This window comes from Harpegnathos saltator, unplaced genomic scaffold, assembly GCF_003227715.2.
Source record: "Harpegnathos saltator strain DR-91 unplaced genomic scaffold, Hsal_v8.6 scaffold720, whole genome shotgun sequence".
NCBI classification, from domain to species: domain Eukaryota; kingdom Metazoa; phylum Arthropoda; class Insecta; order Hymenoptera; family Formicidae; genus Harpegnathos; species Harpegnathos saltator.
In genome coordinates this window covers 80941-99585 of record NW_020230561.1, presented here as the reverse complement: position 1 = coordinate 99585, position 18645 = coordinate 80941, and the positions used below count along the sequence as shown (strand labels likewise).

The following is an 18645-nucleotide window of genomic DNA, read 5'->3' as shown; positions in this document are numbered from 1 at the left end:
GGAATGCACCACAGTAGATTCGTAATGGAAGTTTACTTGAGATATCTCTCTAATCAACAGCATACATTTCATGTTCTACGATTTCCGCTCGCATCCATCTTTCTTTGCGATCAGACAAGGCGTGTGGATTGTTGGATAGATTTGCGTTTGATGCATAAGAAGTTTTAGAAAGTTGCAGAATGGTAAGAAATTTAGATTATTTGTGCATATATATATTATAATCGAGCTGTTGTGCTATATTTTTTCGTGTATTCGACGTTCGCTTGTGAATATTTTGTTGTAAAAGTACCGTTGGACGATGAGAGAAATATGGTTTGAGCCTTACACGTGGATACTTCCGATATCGTGAATATTCTATAATATAATTTTAGCTTTATCATATTACACAATCCTTGCATTTAACTTAAATTTCTCATTTATCATAAAAATCCATCCAATTCGCCGGGATTTCACGTTTTATTAATACTGAATATATTGCAGTTATTTTTGAGGAAATGTATCTGTTTTTTTTTTACAGTTATATTTAGTTGCGCTATTTGTTAATGTGAAGTTACATACTTTTCATGGAAACGAATAAAATAAAACAAAAATTATAAAATTGTTTAGAAAACTATAAAAAATAAAGCCATTTAACAGCTAATAATTTGTTTTCTTAGTCTTTATCAACAGCACGGCCACTTATAACAGTATATACCGATAAGAATGAAGCATCAGGTGATGCAATTTCTTTACCATCTGTATTTAAAGCTCCAATACGACCTGATGTCGTAAACTTTGTTCATCAACAAATATCTAAAAATAGCAGGCAACCATATTGTGTGTCAAAAGAAGCTGGTAGGTAATTCATAACATATATAATTTTAGATTGCAAATTCTTATATGATATTTAAATAATACTTAATAAGATTGAAAAATTATTTTTGCAAAGTATTTGCTACTTATTGTTATCTTCTTATTACTTAAGAAGTAACAAATTGTAATTTTTATTCTTTTTCAAGTTGTAAAAGTTCTTTTTTATGATTGCTGCTGCATATAAAATATTTTGATGTTTATTCTATGTACATATATTTTATATGTGCAATGCAATAATAAGAATAATGATTATATTTGTTACCATTGCCTAAAAAAATATATTATTGTAATTTCTAAGAAAAGAATATAACTTTTTCCTGAAAAAAAGTAACTTATAATAGTAACAGTGTTACAAGTAACATTACTTTCTGATTTTATATAACAATATATTTTAATCATGATGATAATAATTTGGTCCGTGTTTCTGAATAAACACTGATTAATTCTTATAACCATATAACTGATACATTATTTATTGTAATTTCATGTGGCTATTTGTAAGATATATCAAACAAAATCAAGTATATTTTCTATTTCCTAGGGCATCAAACCTCTGCTGAATCATGGGGTACTGGACGTGCTGTAGCACGTATACCTCGTGTGCGTGGAGGTGGTACTCATCGTTCTGGACAGGGTGCTTTTGGAAACATGTGTAGAGGTGGACGTATGTTTGCACCTACTAAGCCATGGAGACGTTGGCATCGTCGTATAAATGTTAACCAGAAGCGCTATGCTCTCGTCTCAGCCATTGCTGCTTCAGGCGTACCTGCCCTTGTTCAATCTAAAGGTATATCTTTTGCAAATACCTTTATATACTTGGTCTTGGATATTTCATATTATAAATTGTATTATAAATATCTTTTGATTCATGTTACAAATTTGTTAATAATTCCTGTTTCATTTCCAGTAACATGACAATTTGTAATAATTTATATATCCTTTGTAAACATGATAAATATTTTATACTATGTGTGTACACACACACACACACACTCATACATACATATACAGGGTGTCCCATTTTAAAAAACACCTTGATAATTCTTCAACGAAGCATTTATAGCAAAAATGTTTTGGACAAAAGTTGTATGCTTTCAAGGGGGACATGAAACAACTATACTATTTTGTTTACAAATAGCACCACTTTTGAAATATTCACTGATCATTACTATTCTTAAATGGAAACTCCAATTTTTTATTACACCTCTCTTTTATTACACCTTTTTATTACACCTCTTTTTCTACCAATTAATTTAAACAACTTTTGTCTGAAACATTTTTTATTTGCCCAATATTTTTTTAGATATTTAAGGAAAACTTGATAACTTTTTCAATATTTAATTCACGATATCTTGCTAACTATTTGTTGGAAGAAAAAGTGGTATTAGATTTTTCTGCTCTATTTAATCTCAAGAATATATTGTTATAATAGTACCCTGACTTTCTGAACTTATTGACTTTTGAAAATTTCAAGATCATCAAATTAACAAAAGTCAGGTCACTATTGTAACAATATATTCTTGAGACCAAGTAAAGCTATTCATCAGAAAAAAAGTCTAGTACTACTTTTTCCGACGAATAGAGCTATCGTGAGTTAAATATTAAAAAAGTTATTAAATTTTCCTTAAATATTTCAAAAAATATTAGGTAAATAAAAAAATGTTTCAGACAAAAGTTGTTTAAATTAATTGATGAAAAAAGGCTAATAAATTGGGATTTCCATTTAAGAAAAGTAATAATCAGTGAATATCTCGAAAGTGGTGCCATTTGTAAACAAAATAGTATAGTTGTTTCATGTCCTCATTGAAATCATACAACTTTTGTCTGAAACATTTTTGCTGTAAATGCTTTGTTGAAGAATTATCGAGGTGTATTTTTTAAAATGGTACATTCTGTGTATATATATATATATATATATATATATATAAATTTTTTTTTACAGGGCATATGATCCAGGAAGTTCCAGAATTTCCCTTGGTTGTTTCTAATAAGATCGAAACATATAATAAAACTAAACAAGCTGTTATTTTCTTGAGACGTATTAAAGTATGGAATGACATCCAAAAGGTAAATTAATGACAAGTTTATGTTGTTAATATGTGCACTAATATTCCTAACTAGATATTCCTAACAGATGCTAAAGGAAGATTATATTCAGATTTTCTTGCCTAAATAATTTTTATTAAAAAGGAATATGAATTATAAAACAGTTTCAATAATAAACATAAGATTTAATTTTAAACTTAAATTGTCTATATTGTAAAATATATAATATATTATTTGCTTTAGGTATATAAGTCGCAAAGATTTCGTGCAGGAAAAGGTAAAATGCGCAATCGTCGACGTATTCAGCGACGTGGGCCATTAATTGTTTATGGAAAGGATGAGGTAAATAATTCTTTTCACAAAGTAAGAATTGTGTAAAATCATTTCTTTGTATGATTATCTTGTTCGTAGGGATTGTGCAAAGCATTTCGCAACATCCCTGGAGTCGATTTGATGAATATTAACAAGATGAACCTTTTGAAAATGGCACCCGGTGGTCATGTTGGGCGTTTTGTTATCTGGACGAAATCGGCATTTGAACAATTGGACGCTCTTTACGGTACTTGGCGCAAGGAATCACAACTTAAAAAAGGATATAATTTGCCATTCCCCAAGATGGCAAATACAGATTTATCAAGACTCCTGAAATCAGAAGAAATTCGTAAAGTTCTAAGAGCTCCAAGGTAATTATGTGAACGATTATTTTACATGATTTTATATAATATTGTAATATCCTTTTTTTTTCTCTTTAAGTAACATGTTTGAATATTAAATATGGCATGATGATATTAATTTGGTCCGTGTTGCTGAATGATAATGATTATATTTGATAACCATAGCTGATCCATTATTAATTCCGATTTCGCGAGTGGTTATTCATAAAAATATTTTACTCAAAAAAAAAAATAAAATTGTAGGAAGAAGGTGATACGCAAGGTCAAAAAATTCAATCCATTGGCTAACACTAGAGCTATGTTACGTCTTAATCCATATGTGGCAGTTTTGAAGCGTGCTGCGATCTTAACGGCACAGAAGCGTCAACATGAGAAGGATATTCTTTTGGCCAAGAAACGAGGCGTGAGTATATTTTCTTTATTACTTTAGTAATTTACTTTAGTAATTACTTTAGTAATTACCTGTGAAATATAATGTTGAATTTTAAAAGTCAAATATATAGTGTTGAATTTCAAGAATTAAATGTCAAAATTTGATCTCAATCTAATTCTACATTTTAGATTGATTTGTCAAAGGATTCACCAGCTTTGAAAACTAAAAAGCTACAGGAGAAAAGACAGAAACAACTTGTTGCTGCTAAAGCAGCTAAACCTAAGAAACTAACCACTACAAAAAAAGTTGTCCCGGCATCAATTAAAAGCGGAAAAGATACTGTAGTAGCAAAGACTGTTGCATCAAAACAGGCTAAAAAATAAACTTAATTAAACAGTCTAACTGTTGCAACAGGAAACTATACATTTTTTCTCTTATATGAATTTATAAAAGATGATATTTTAAAGTGCTTTCAAGTTGCGTAATACTAAACATAATAGTTTTATGCCATTTTTTTTACATATGGTTCTTTTATTATTAATATATTTAAAAAATTGAATGAGTGCATATGTGATGAGACAAGCTAAAACAGTCCGAGCAGAAATGTTTAGGATTTATATTAGATATGTTTATATTAGATATCTTTTAACAATGAGTATTAAATTGCTGGAAAAGGTAGAATAATATTGCGAGCAAAGCAGTTTTGAATCTCACGCATGATGCTATTATGTTTTCACTGCTAAAAGATTGGAAAACATCAAAATATTTCATTAGACTGCATTATTCACCTTTCCAAAATCGTTTTCGTGTACTCATCTGCTAATGTTTTATGCATAAATAAAATTTAAAATATATTTATATATATGTATGTGTATGTGTATATATATATACACACACACATGCAGGATATCACTTGGTTACTCGAAAATCAAGTGAAAACTTAAGTCGAAACGAATATAAAGGTTCCGTACCATTTTGTGAAATTCGTAGTAATTTTAGAGAAATTAATGTTAAAAGATGAAAAGAAATCCGAGCGACAGAAGAGGAGCAGTCGTAGCACAGTCCAGTTTACCTAATTGTCTCGCTCGCGCGGCGAGAGAAGACCGCGCCGCTGCTCGTCTTCAGTCATGGTTTAATTTCCATCGTAGTCGTCAATTTGATTCTACTTCGGTGCAGGATCCGATGACATATATAACTAGACCAAGCATTCGACCAGCTTGTAGACGAAGGGGTGAAGCCAGAAGTTGGCAGTTTATGACATTGGGTCTGTTCTTTTTAGCTGCACTGCTGAATTGGTGCAATAAGTTAAAGTGAGAAAAAATATAGTTGTTTCATTCTAACTTATTGCACTAGTTCAGCAGTGCAGCTAAAAAGAACAGACTAAATGAAAACGTTGCACGGTATCAAACCTTTCTCACTCTATCCTATAGAGATTGTCATAAGCAATATGGAACGATACATCACATATGTCTGTTCTGTGTTCCCTCATTTCTATTTAATGCTGGAGTATTCATTTCATCTGAGTCTCTTTATTATTCAAACCAAGCAGTGATCGCACTCTGATCGTACATCTATAATTGTGTCAGTATATCCAATCTCGTAAATATCTACAATAAAACAGTCTTTTATATTCTAGTTCTGTACAATGAAGTTAGATGCTTGTTTTTCAGCGATCTCCAATTTTACATAGACTGGCTAAACATTCTTCTGCCTCCTCACGTTTTTTCTCTTCGTTTCTGCTCTTCTTTTCATATCTTCTTTATTATATTTTTCCACTTCTTCTCAAGAAATACTTTGACACACAGTATCTACAATATAAAACATAATTATAGATATTTACCTTTCCACCCAAGCGTGGAAATGATACGTGAGATATCGTTTCAAGATATGACTTCCACTTTAAAGTCTTCTGAAAGAGATGGACGAGATGAATCATCAGCAGCAACGAATGCATAAGTCAATATGTCCCACTGCATATATTTCATTTCTCGCCTTTCGTTGTAAGTCACTGCTTTACAGGCGGAGCAGTGACTCATTCTTCTCAAATCGGGATGCGTTCCGAAAATTGCAAAAAAACGGGCACTTACTATTATGTCCGCGAGTGTACAATAAGCTATTAGTCATAATACATAAAAAATAAACCAATCAAAATCCTTCAATCTATAAATGAAGAATTCCGATTGGTTTATTTTCTTATGTTTTATAACTAATAGCTTATTGTAGAATGGCCATTAACGATGCCGACAACTGTCGTAACTACAGTAACAGAATAGCAGCCCAGTGGTGCGATTCTGTAACTCGTTATTGGAGTTAACGACAGTTTCGTTATTGTTGCGCAGCTTTTCTACGGTATACAAAAGCTGCGCAACGATAACGAAAGTGTTCTCGTTAACTCCAATAACGAGTTATAGAATCGCACCACGGGCTGTATTCCATACTCGCGTACCGATAGTTGTCGGTGTCGTTAGCAGTATTGCGCAGCTTTTTTGTTATATGAAAATCCTGCGCAATGCCGCTAACGACACCGACAACTGTCGATATGCAGGTACGGAACACAGCCCCAGTACCGCGATTCTGTAACTCGTTATTGGAGTTAACGACACTTTCGTTATCGTTGCGCAGCTTTTGTATATCGTAGAAAAGCTGCGCAACGATAACGAAAGTGTCGTTAACTCCAATAATGAGTTACAGAATCGCACCACAGGCTTTCCTTCTTCTAAAGAGTTTTATACGCAAGGTTGGCTGCGTCATTTAAACTACTATATTAACTTGAAGTGGACAGAGAGATTGAAATCTCGGGCCCAAAGTTGGAAAAAGAAGAAGACACAAACCTCGTTACCGAGCGACATCGACATAGTTAACGTCTATTTTCTCAGGGGGCGCGTCGAATTCATAAAAATTTCTGAACCTTTGCTGATGGCAGCTCTCAGGTTTCTCTCTGGTGAAATAGTGTGACAGCTGATTGTGAGATCCGCGTAATGAAATGGAACGAAAAGGGAACATTGCAACGTAAAATTGTAATGGCGAAATTGTAATGTGAACGAAAGTTGTCAAGGTATGCTATTTTATCGTGATTTATATTTATCATTACGAGTTAAATTGAGTTTATGTGAGTAACGGATGATTATTTATCGATTATTATGTTTCAAGGTTGCTCGGACAGCATTTATTAGTAGACACAACTATTGTTTAATATCATAATAATTCTCAAAAGCTCGACAAGTCTCCACTACAGCATAATGATGCATAATCGCAGGCGAAGCAACAACTTTACATATGTTAGTTCTTGCGTAAAATACATGATTTTTATGCTAAATTTCGTCTTCTGGGTAAGTTGTATTACTGCATCTATTCGTTCATATTGCATTCATATCAATACAACTTGCAGTTTGTTATTTATGACAGAATAGAATATAATAGCTATATTTGTACTATTTTCACTAGTTTGCTGAACTCTAACTATAGTAGTTTAATTATATGTATACCTATTTTCTTGACAATAAAAATACAACAAAGGTTGTAATTAAAAACAACTAATACTGGTTATAATAGCATATTATTCTATATAAATGTTTTACATAAATATTTAATACAAACATTTTTATATACTGAAAAATAATTTTCTTTTTGTCTAGTTATTTGGAGGATTGTTAATTGGTGTAGGCCTCTATGCATTTGTGGATAAGTGGCAAGCAACTGGATCGGTCAGGGTGGAGAATGTTTATGATGTAGTCCTAAATATTTCTTTAGTGATGCTGATAGCTGGTGGAGTAGTCTTTGTTGTTAGTTTCGCAGGATGTGTGGGAGCACTTCGTGAGAATACATGTCTTCTTAAATTTGTTAGTCTTATTATATATAAAAATATTTTTATAATTAGTATGAAACATTTTATTGATTGAATTGAATAATTAAATTGATTAATTGAATAATTTTTTCAGTATTCATTGTGTCTTCTAGTATTTTTCCTCTTGGAAATGGGTGTGGCAGTAGTCGGTTTTGTTTTTCCACATACATTGCAATCTCTTTTGGAAGAATCATTTACTGATAAAATAATTCAAACATATAGAGAAGATCCAGATTTACAAAATTTCATTGATTTTGGACAACAAGAAGTAAGAATTCTAGGACTTAATATTTAAAATATATTAAATTTTGAATGTATATCTGAAATTTTTTTATTACAGTTTAGATGTTGTGGCTTAAGTCAAGAAGGATATCTAGATTGGGGAAAGAATGAATATTTTAATTGTACTAGCCCTAGTGTAGAACGTTGTGGAGTACCATTCTCTTGTTGCATAAATGCTACTGATATATCTGTATGTCTATTATTTATTATATTTATATTTAGAATACAAAATGGATGATAAAATGATATCTTTATTACATTAAAAGACAAGAAAGTTCTTAAGCATATTTTATCATTAAAATAATCTTAATTTTCAGAGTGGGCTTGTGAACATAATGTGTGGCTATAAAGTCCAGATGTTACCAGTATCAGAAGCAAGCAAAAAGGTCTGGACTAGTGGATGTATTGAGATCGTACGCAGTTGGGCAGAACGTAATCTCTATACAATAGCTGGTATCGCTCTGGGTATTGCACTCAGTCAGCTTTTTGTGATCTATCTTGCAAAAACACTGGAAGGGCAGATCGAGTTGCAAAAGTCACGTTGGCATTCCTGAGCTTGACTTCAGGCCACCTACCGTTATCAGATACACTCTTTGGTTAACAGGCAGGTGGTCAGTGGCCGATCGCGCAACCAAGACACAGAGACAAATATAAATGCACGAATGGCATTACTTGTCATCTTTGCGATCTCTTTATATATACTATGCATTTTGTCTCTTATTAAGCTCGTTCTTTATTTTAAGAATTATTTTCACTTGTATGTAAACAAGGGATAAATACGTCGATTAGCTTTTATTCCTTAAAATATTAGTGGATAATATATTTGCAATTAAGCATTGATAAAAATTTATTTACGAAGGGATCGTTTATGCGAGATTGATGATTCAGAGGTACTATTGAAAATGAAAATGAGAGAATTTTACTATGAAACTCTGTAATATATGCTTTGTTGAGCATACAATTGTGTTATGTTATGCAATGTAGAACTTATAAACGAGTACGTATAAGTACCTATATTTCTCATAAAATATTTGACTTTCTCATTATTGAGTTTTAGCCTTTTATTAGATATTTATTTTTTGTCTCACAATCGGATCATTCTTGGCGACGTAATTTATTGATTAAAAATATATTAAGATCTGATATATATATATATATATTTGCGTGTACATACATATATATATATAATTTATACGCATATATATATATATATATATAATTTATATACATATACAATATATATATATATAATTTATATACATACATATACAATATATATATATATATAATTTATATACATACATATACAATTATATATATATATATATATTGGACGCATATATATATATATATATAATATATAATTATATATATATAATATATACATAATTTTTTTTATGTCGCGTGTACGTGCGTGCATACGCGCGCATATGTGTGTATATGTAGCGTGTGTAGTGTGTATGATTATATTTTTTTGTAATATATAATATTTCTAATACAGGAGTTAATTATGACATGAATATTGCTATTTTCGACACGTTAACATAAAATTATATTATTGAGTAACATAAAATAAGTAACATGCATTCATTTTATAAAAATTAAAATGTCAATATGTATGCAAAAATGTATGCAGATTTTTATATTTCATCCATTGAGATATATACATTTGATTTCGTTATAAATTAGATATTTCTTTCTATAGCTTAGAACTTAGCTGATAGTCCAGTTTTTAGTCCAAAATTTATTTGTTATTAATTCTCAAAAGTTCTCTCATTGAATATCGTCGGTTATATTTCAAATTTTATCTAGAAAAAAGTATCCAAATTACAATAAAATTAATAATTGAATTGAAAGTACATAATTTTAAGACTTCTGGCTTCCAACTCGATATATTATATTCGATCTTATATTGCGATATCAAATGCTATTTAATACAATTTATGGTGTATAAAAAGATTAATTTGTTTCAGTGCTATAAAAAACAATTGCTTAAGAGTTTTCATTTTTAATATAATCTCATATATATGACTATATTCAGAGCCAGAAAGCTCTTAAAATTAGAAATTTATAAATTTTATAAATTTGTAACTCGTGTAAACAAACCGTGAATTTATTTGTTTTATTAATTAGAATAATTAGATGTATAAAGCAAATGATAGAATTTTTTAAATTCTTTTTATGTTTAAATAATTTTATTAAGTGCACGAAGAATTTCTGTTCATGACTGTTAATTGTGTATATGTGCATGCGCGCGCATATATATAAAATATAAACAAATTTATATCCTCTATTTACATAGTAATACTTCTTATAAACTTGGATCGAAAAATTCTGAGCCATTTTTTTCCATAAGATTTAATAAAGTCATCATTTAATAAAATCATTACTAAATAAAATTTAATCAACACTGTCGTTTGAAAGGACATAGTAATTGTTTATATTATCGTATGCTCGAAACTATATGAAGGGATCTTAATAAATACAATAACATTTTATTGTATGGCGATTCGTTCGTTCACATTACCAAATACACAGATGTACATCTATCTATCTACTGATGATGCAGATTAGCTATAATTTACATAACAAATATTGCCTTATTAAGTTTCGTCGGAAAAAATGTCTCAAATATTTTCAATTCATAAAGAATAGCATCATGTACATAGGACGTGGACATGAATTAGATAACTCCCCCCTATGTACACACACACGTGCGTGCGTGCGTGATACTCTGTTTTGCATACTCAGTGATTATATAGAAAATTATTCCCATAAGTAATTATGTGGATAACGATGCACTCTATTCAACAATACTTATAGTGTTGATAATTATTAATGGTATTTGATTTACTTGTTCTGATAATATGTGTAAAGCCATATCTATATTATATGAAATTTTAAATAAGCGCACATTCATTTGTACATTTATATAGCTAAATAGCATAAGTCATGTACATGAGACAAGAAACGTCCAGTGCCAAAGTCAGAATATTGTCATAAGTAAAATAGAAGTTGGTTCATGTTTTTGAAAGATCTAAATAAATATAAATTGTGGCCATTACAAGTCAAATGTTCATATATAGTATCGTATTTTTCTGTAATATTCTAAATAACAGAATATTTCAACTGTTGCTAAAAATCTATTTTAACTAAAAATCGGATATCTCGATAAATATAAATTTGAAATTACATTGAAAGTTTTGTTATTAGTTTGGGTACGACAAAAGAATACGATATTAATAAAAAATATACAAGGTAAGTACGTAGTTCTATCATAAAATATGCAGACATCTTTTACCTTTCAAAACTGACAAAAAAGTTTGATAAACATGGGTTTGAAAATTATCATCATTTGAGATACAATCATTCGTTTGTTAAACGTCCATTCGAACGAATGTTATTTCAAGTAAGCAAACATTCGAAACATTGATGTACATCTATTAAATTGTTTTATATATTCGAATATTCATAGTAAATTTCTTATATTTCAAATATTTTTTACACAGATTACAGCAATTCTTGAATAATTTGCATTGCTGTAAAATATACTATGAATTAATATTATGATTGCATAAATGTATTATTTACAATTTCTTTATTACGTAAGGGAAAATCCGATAAATTTGTTGATAAAATTCCTTCATTTGTTTCATTTCCTATGTCAATTTCAAATTTTTGTACATTCATGTTATAACTAAAAGTAAGTGTACCTTAAAAAATGAAAGCTTTAAAATTCATGTATATTAAATCTGTTAGTTCCTCGGTGTAGAATATGTCTGCAATCTTTGTGATAGGATTTGAAATATATCTTGTATATACTAAGTAGTATTGGATTTGATTAGCACTTATTCAGAATATAGTTGTTCTTTCATTTAGAGCAAATTTGACAATAATCTGGTTAATTAATTTATTTAATGCATTTAGATGTCTCTTTGTCAATAATAAATATAAAACTAGTATATAAACTTCTAGTTTGTAATAAACAATTATTCTAAAAGAGCTGTGTTCTTATCATTATTAAATCTTATTAATTTATAATTGACATAAATCTTATTATGTCAATTATATTAGGTATACAAATGAATAATCCGAATTTTTCAGCTAAATTCAAGGTTGATTTAAAAAAAAAGTAAAACAAATTTGTCAATCAAAATATTCATCGTTATTTTCTAGAACTTTAAGCCATCTTTCAAGAAGCTGATGAATTCTATCTCGGAAAAATATTGTTTTTGGATACGATAAAGTCGTCAAGCCATTTTCGGATCTCATCTACTGATTTGAAATGCGTATCGAACAAGGCATGTTGCATCGACCAGAACAAAACGTCTGTGCAGTTGGTCCCACGACTTTTAAATTACACAAAAGTAACATGAGTTCTGGTTGTCCCCCAAGCTCCAAAGAGTTCTAGAGTTCTAGAGATATCTATTGATATCAAAAATAGTTCGGTCGATTAAGGGGGAAACCTACTTTAGGACGTTGTTTTTTAGGTGTCTTTTGGGAATTTTTTTACAAAAAACCATTCATCCGATTTTATTCAAACTTTAATACATGTTTAGATCCTTCCTTAAACTTGTAAAAAATTATTTTTTCATTACAAAATTATAAAGTTTAACCATCTTTATTTATTACTGAGTGTGTTGCCGCGCGTCCGCTCTTGTTTCATTGTGTATATTCTCACACTTGTAAAACTGATCTGAAACAGACAAGACAAGAAAAATTTTAATTTGTATACCTTTTCATCCTAAATGAACTAAGAAAATTAAAAAAATATGCAAAAATGGAGATTCTGTGCAACTTTAAAGTCAAGATACCGATTTTTACGCTAAAATTTCAGCTTTTTTATGCAAAAAATATTGTTTAAATAAGTTTTTTCTCAGTTCTTTTAGTTCATCGATAATGGTTAGGTATTAGCTAACTAAATTTTCTTGAGCGAAGTCAGTCGGTCAAATAGTTTTTTCTCTATCGTGTACACAAATTTGGAAAAACACGTTTTCGGGAAAACGCATTTAAAGTTTTAGGTGCAAAAAAGTAATAGTTATTTGCAACTTACAGTTATCTGAGGCTAATCAGCTATTCCGGCGCCACATACTAATCCCTCTTTTTGCTCGTAAAATTCATTTTGCTGCAAATGATAAGATCTACGCCTCTTTCGAGCCTCCTTGGTTGCACTATGTCGGCGACGCTCCTCCCTCGTGCTGCGCCGCGAGTCGTTAAAGTAGGCGAAATTTTTACACTCCGGGCCAATATTAATATCTAACGCAGTCATAATTTTTAAAATTGATGTATAGCCTTCATTAAAAATGCCCGCAGCGATATAAGTAGCAATTTCTATTATTTTTGCGCCGGAATTCAAATGTTTCGGCACTAAACGCCAGATAGTAGAGTTAAAAATTCCAAAAATCTGTATGTGTGTTGTGGATTATAAATCACATTGTCACTATTTGACGTACTCAGTTTTTTCACAGTAGCACCCGATTCACCTTTTTCATTCCCTTGACTACTTCGCGTAAATCTATTACCATAAAATTTTCTTTTCGATGGTCTCGACGACCGATATGTCTTTCCAATTTTTCCTTTTGGGTACATTTTAGAGAAACGTCTTTGCTAACTGAAGATCAGAGCTCTACTGAAAAGGAGCGCCTCGCATTCCAGCACTATCTCTTCCCAAGCCCCTTTGTTATCTTCGGCAGCCATTTTGGCTATACTTATACATGTATTTATGTTTGGTAAACAAATTCTCACTAATATATATTTAGAAAATATCTGCCGAGCCGCTAATCGTTATCTGAGGATCGAGAGGCGAAGACTGGACTCTCATCGCCGAGACTGTTGCCGTGCGCGTGAATACGTGCGTGACGCGCTCTCTTTTAAAGAGCTATATCTACATAACAACTTCGAATTTCGCTCTAAAACTCTAGCATTATATTTTCAAAGGTTATTACTATCGATTTATGAAAAAAAATAAAATGTAAAATTTTGACTTTGTAAAGTAGATTCCCCCTTAAAACGACCAAAACATCAACCGAAAGCACAGGGGACCAATTTCACGATTATAATTTAATCGATATGGCACTCAAAGTGCCATAACTTCTTTATCTTAAACTTTAGAGTGTCGATGCTTAAAGATAACACAGGCACACAAAAAAAGTGGTTTGTTCTTTTGATCAGATCACTATACCAAAGTATTTTGGTCCGCTGAACACGAATCCGGTGTTGAAATCGCTTCATCACTCTTCAGTTTTTGTAAAACCGCAAGAAATGCCCTAAAATTCCAAAAACCGGTCAAAATTCCATTCCATTAAAGGTCGCCGTTAGACGGAGTCCTGAAAACAGATCACAACACCATATCCTTATATATTTAAACCTACTGAAGATAAATCCAATGTCAGAATTGCTCCATCGCTCTCAAATTCTGCAAAAATAGGAAAAATGCCATAAAAATCTGATTTTTTCCAGATAAAAAAAGATGTTTTCAGTCTTCTTTTTTTCTTTTATAACGAACTCTTTTATCTTCAAATTATCTATGCAGTGGGTTCTTCTTTCTTTTTCTCTTTCGTTCTAGTATCCCTTTTCAACATCCAACAGAAATCTGCTGTCATGTTTACATCCCATCTTCCTTGATAACGATGCTCCATCTCTTTTATATCCTGGTGAAATCGTTTATCTTGTTCTTCGCTATAATCTCCACGGTTTTCAGGGAAGTAATCGAGGTGAGAGTGCAGAAAATGCAATCTCAGATTCATCAAACAACCTAACTGTTTGAAATTGTCCAACATTTCCACGACTAGATTTTCGTAATCCGCACTTTTATGATTCCCCAAGAAATTCTGAGCAATCTTTTTGAAACTGAGCCATGCTGCTTACTCAATATTATTCATTTCTGTAATAAATTTTTCATCTCGAAACATTGTACAAATTTGCGGTCCGTCGAATACACTTTCTTTTAATTTAACATCGCTGATTTCTGGGCATTTTTTTCCCAAGTATTAAAAGCATTCACCTTCTTTGTTTAAAGCCTTGACGAATTGTTTCATCAGACCAAGTTTAATGTGGAGGGAAGAAAGCAAAACATTCGAAGGATCAAACAGAAGTTCGTTTATGATGTTCTTTGACCCTGGATTAAAGTTTGTTCTCGATCGGAGCCAGACGATTTATAAGGATAATTCGGAAGTTCTGATAGCCCCCCGAAAAGTTCTATCGATTATCCTTAAGTATCGTTAGGCTCAGATCCAAAATAGAAAAGTTATAACCGCTCAAAGTTTCAATGCGCAAACATTTTTTCGGAGAATTCCATCGATTATCTTTAAGCATCGACACTCTAAAGTTTAAAATAAAAAACTCATGGCACTTTGAAATTACACAATCATGAAAGTTGACCTTCGTGCTTTTAGTTGATATTTTGGTCGCTTTAATCGACGGAACTATTTTTGATATCAGTAAAAAACTCTCTAGAACTCTTTGGGGGCAACCAGAACTCATATTATTTTTGTGTAATTTAAAAGTCGTAGGGCCTTCACAAACGTCGGAACAAGTGGTAATCAATAGGAGCGATATCTGGAATACGCCGAGTGCTGCAAGATGTTCCAGCCAAGACTCATTGTAATGTCTTTTGTCGTAGAAGCAATTTCATAGAACGTTCTCCTTTGCCATTATATAGGCGTTTTCATTCTAATTCTTGAGTCAAACGGATTAATTGGTGTTGGTAGCGGTCTGCAGTAATTATTTCATTTGGTTTTAATAGCTTATAATAAATCACGCCCTTCATATCCTACTAAATGCAGAGCAGAATCTTCTTTCCGAAATATTTTGGCTTTGCGACCGATGTTGATGGTTCGCCGGGATTTACCCATGACTTTCTGTGTTTCAGATTGTCATAGAGTATCCACTTCTCATCCCGTCAACAACAATTTTCCACAAAACTTTCTATTTATTGAGAAGAGAGACATATTGCCACTCGTTGATTTTTGTTGATTTCAGTGAGTTAATGCAGAATTCATTTTCCTTCTTTCTGAATCTTCCCCATCTTGTATAGGAGATAGTTCATTTGGAAATAGTTCGTTGCGTTATTCCTAACTGTTCTGCAAGCTCTTTTTGTGTTTGTACTGAATTCTCAGCGAGCAGTTGCTCCAAATCATTGTTGCCGCACTTCCAACCATCCTCCAAGACGTTCTTTATCGCTCAGACGGAAAACGCCGCTTTTAAACCTAATCAAATCAAGTCTAAATCAAAATACATACACATCGTACGATACAACACCTTCCCCGAATAAGGAACAAATCGATTTGCATGCTCTTGTATTTTTTCCTTGTTGGTATTCGTAAAGAATGCAGTATCGGATATGCACCTTATCTGTTGCCATTTTTGACTGCACTGAACTGAATAACTTTTGAAGTTACGTTGAGCCTTCCGCCATACTAAATGTAATTTTTAATGGTTATATGTCAACACTACATAACCGTAAAAAGCGAGAAAATTTGATTATTTGAAACTTAAGTTTTCAGCTGCTTAAAAAAGTTTGGATTATTTATTTATATACCTAATATATAATGCTTCACAAGTCACAAATAGTATAAAAAACCCGCTAGATGCATTTAATACAATAATTCAGTGGATAATCAAATGTTATTATACATTTCTATTATATATTTTTAGATTTTCACATATTAAAAGTACATATTTCGCATATTAAAAGTACATATCAATAAATCTTGAATACTTACTAAATGGTAATTATACTAAATGTACTAAATATGATTCCAGTAATATAGTGTGTAATTATAGCAAATAATTGTACAGTAATGATCTTTATTATAATAGAATAAAATGTGATATACAGAAGACACACACACACAATTTATATACATATATATAAATATATGTTGTGTATATAAGTAAATTTATTTATATAATGATGTTTCTATAGGTACATTATCAGAATACTCCAAAACAACTCGCTGTCCATCAACAATAGTAGAGTTTTCAAATAATTTTGCTAAAGATATATCCATTTCATTACATATTAGAGCTCCATTAGAATGATGGTAGAGTTGTAATTTATTCATAGGAGTTGTATTATTATTATTGGGTACTTTAAGTATGTCAGCCATTGAATCTATACATTTGCCAATTGTCCACTGCATGTTAACAAAGATACCTTTGGAAGTACCTATATGTTTATTTTTTATTGTAAGTGGTAAATATACATGGAAATAACATCTCTCAGTCATTGGTATATTTTTTGAACCAATTGCAGATCCTTTCACACGCATAAGTTGTACCTGCAAATAAAGAGGTGACTATAAGTTTACATTGCTATTTTTTAGTTTATTATAATTTTTGTATATATCATAATAGTACTTTATTTGCCATTGCAGTATTTTTGGATTTATTTAAATTATCTGTAATCTGTTGATCTACTAAAGCCTTTGCTTCTGCAAACTGTTTCTTTGGAATTTGCCATTTTTTCAATTTTTTAGTTTCCTCCATTTTGTTCAATGACTCGAAGCATTCATGATATCTATGTGTCAAACAGAAATGTTGTTTGCACTTGATACAAGACATCTGTATTAGTGATACTTCTTTGCAAGATTCTTTAGAGCAAAGGAAATTTAATGGCTTTTCCAAATTTGGCTCTAGATTCTTTGTTTTTGGACACTTGTGCAATATTGTGTGAAAATGTTCTTTACAAAATGTAGCTTGACAGTGCTTGCATATAAATGGCAAAAAGTCCAATAACTGACAGCCTTTCATTGAACAATATTTCCCAGTTTCTGGAAACTCCATGTTAATATAATAATGAGATATGAAGAATGTAGAATCAAATCTGTTATTTCTTCTAATATTGAGGAAATTAGTAAACAGAAGATGCTCAATTGTGCAAAGGTGTTGGAGAATGCAGATGGTTGTCACTAAGGGTACCCAAAGCCAAATTATTCCATCTTTGTTCTAATTCCTTCAACGTCATATGAGAATCACCATTATCACTCTCAGGATCTGGTAATTCAGCTATCGGTGTTGAAATATCATCAATAGGTAGTCGTTCTTTGCGCCAACCTTCATCGATTAAGTCTATCAGTCTGCCGTCTCCGCACATTTGACTGTCCATGTCGTAAATGATATTCAACTTTTAAATTTAAGAAAATATTTTCATACTTACAAACTACTTCAATAATTTAATGAATTTTATAATGTTTAAATCTGTTGAGAAATATTAATCATGAAGAATTATATCTTCTTTCTTTTTTTTCTTTCTTTCTATAGCTAGCTCTGGGGGAAGCGGATATCTCCGTACGCTATTCTTTGACTGTGTTCCAATATTCACTGCCAGTACTGAAAATCTATCTATAATATACGTGACACAAATTATGTATTTTCACTATTGGCAATGAATTTTGGAACACAGCCTTTGACTTACTGATATCAGAGAGAAACCTAAGAGCGGCCACCGGACCGATTACGCTGGAACGCTTTTTCCGCCGAATTGCGTTGCGCCCCCTGAGAAAATGTATGCACACTACATTCGTCCTGACGGTAACGGCAAAGCGTGCACGGTTCTTGCTCACTTACTTCCT

The 18645-nt window shown here is 31.3% G+C and overlaps 4 protein-coding genes and 1 long non-coding RNA gene across 6 annotated transcripts; 2 read left to right on the top strand and 3 right to left on the bottom strand.

The window, feature by feature from the left end:
* On the top strand, nucleotides 1–4363 carry RpL4 (ribosomal protein L4). The gene is made up of 8 exons (XM_011142550.3): nucleotides 1–182; nucleotides 657–834; nucleotides 1394–1639; nucleotides 2795–2919; nucleotides 3142–3240; nucleotides 3310–3581; nucleotides 3816–3975; nucleotides 4134–4363. Exons 1-8 carry the CDS (start codon nucleotides 180–182, stop codon nucleotides 4326–4328), a joined length of 1278 nt encoding a protein of 425 aa, XP_011140852.1. The 5' UTR covers nucleotides 1–179; the 3' UTR covers nucleotides 4329–4363.
* Nucleotides 4364–5414: 1051 nt separating this feature from the next.
* Nucleotides 5415–6277, bottom strand: LOC112590130 (uncharacterized). Of its 2 annotated transcripts, none has more exons than XR_003114024.1 (2): nucleotides 5665–6277; nucleotides 5415–5552 (listed from the first exon to the last, which is right to left on the bottom strand). It is a non-coding gene; the product is annotated as an uncharacterized LOC112590130 (long non-coding RNA). The 2 variants fall into 2 exon arrangements; XR_003114025.1 differs by having other exon boundaries at nucleotides 5786–6276.
* A 354-nt stretch (nucleotides 6278–6631) lies between these two features.
* LOC105184024 (tetraspanin-33) lies at nucleotides 6632–9200 on the top strand. Its single transcript, XM_011142551.3, has 6 exons — nucleotides 6632–7000; nucleotides 7096–7274; nucleotides 7581–7784; nucleotides 7884–8057; nucleotides 8130–8261; nucleotides 8389–9200. The coding sequence occupies exons 2-6, from the start codon at nucleotides 7185–7187 to the stop codon at nucleotides 8623–8625; spliced, it is 837 nt and encodes a 278-aa protein (XP_011140853.1). The 5' UTR covers nucleotides 6632–7000; nucleotides 7096–7184; the 3' UTR covers nucleotides 8626–9200.
* Nucleotides 9201–16958: 7758 nt separating this feature from the next.
* Nucleotides 16959–17900, bottom strand: LOC105184027 (AN1-type zinc finger protein 1). Its single transcript, XM_011142553.3, has 2 exons — nucleotides 17432–17900; nucleotides 16959–17352 (listed from the first exon to the last, which is right to left on the bottom strand). The coding sequence occupies exons 1-2, from the start codon at nucleotides 17855–17857 to the stop codon at nucleotides 16972–16974; spliced, it is 807 nt and encodes a 268-aa protein (XP_011140855.1). The 5' UTR covers nucleotides 17858–17900; the 3' UTR covers nucleotides 16959–16971.
* Nucleotides 17901–17922: 22 nt separating this feature from the next.
* LOC105184025 (anaphase-promoting complex subunit 13) lies at nucleotides 17923–18224 on the bottom strand. The gene has a single exon (XM_011142552.3). It carries the CDS (start codon nucleotides 18177–18179, stop codon nucleotides 17943–17945), a length of 237 nt encoding a protein of 78 aa, XP_011140854.1. The 5' UTR covers nucleotides 18180–18224; the 3' UTR covers nucleotides 17923–17942.
* Between the last annotated feature and the right edge of the window lie 421 nt (nucleotides 18225–18645).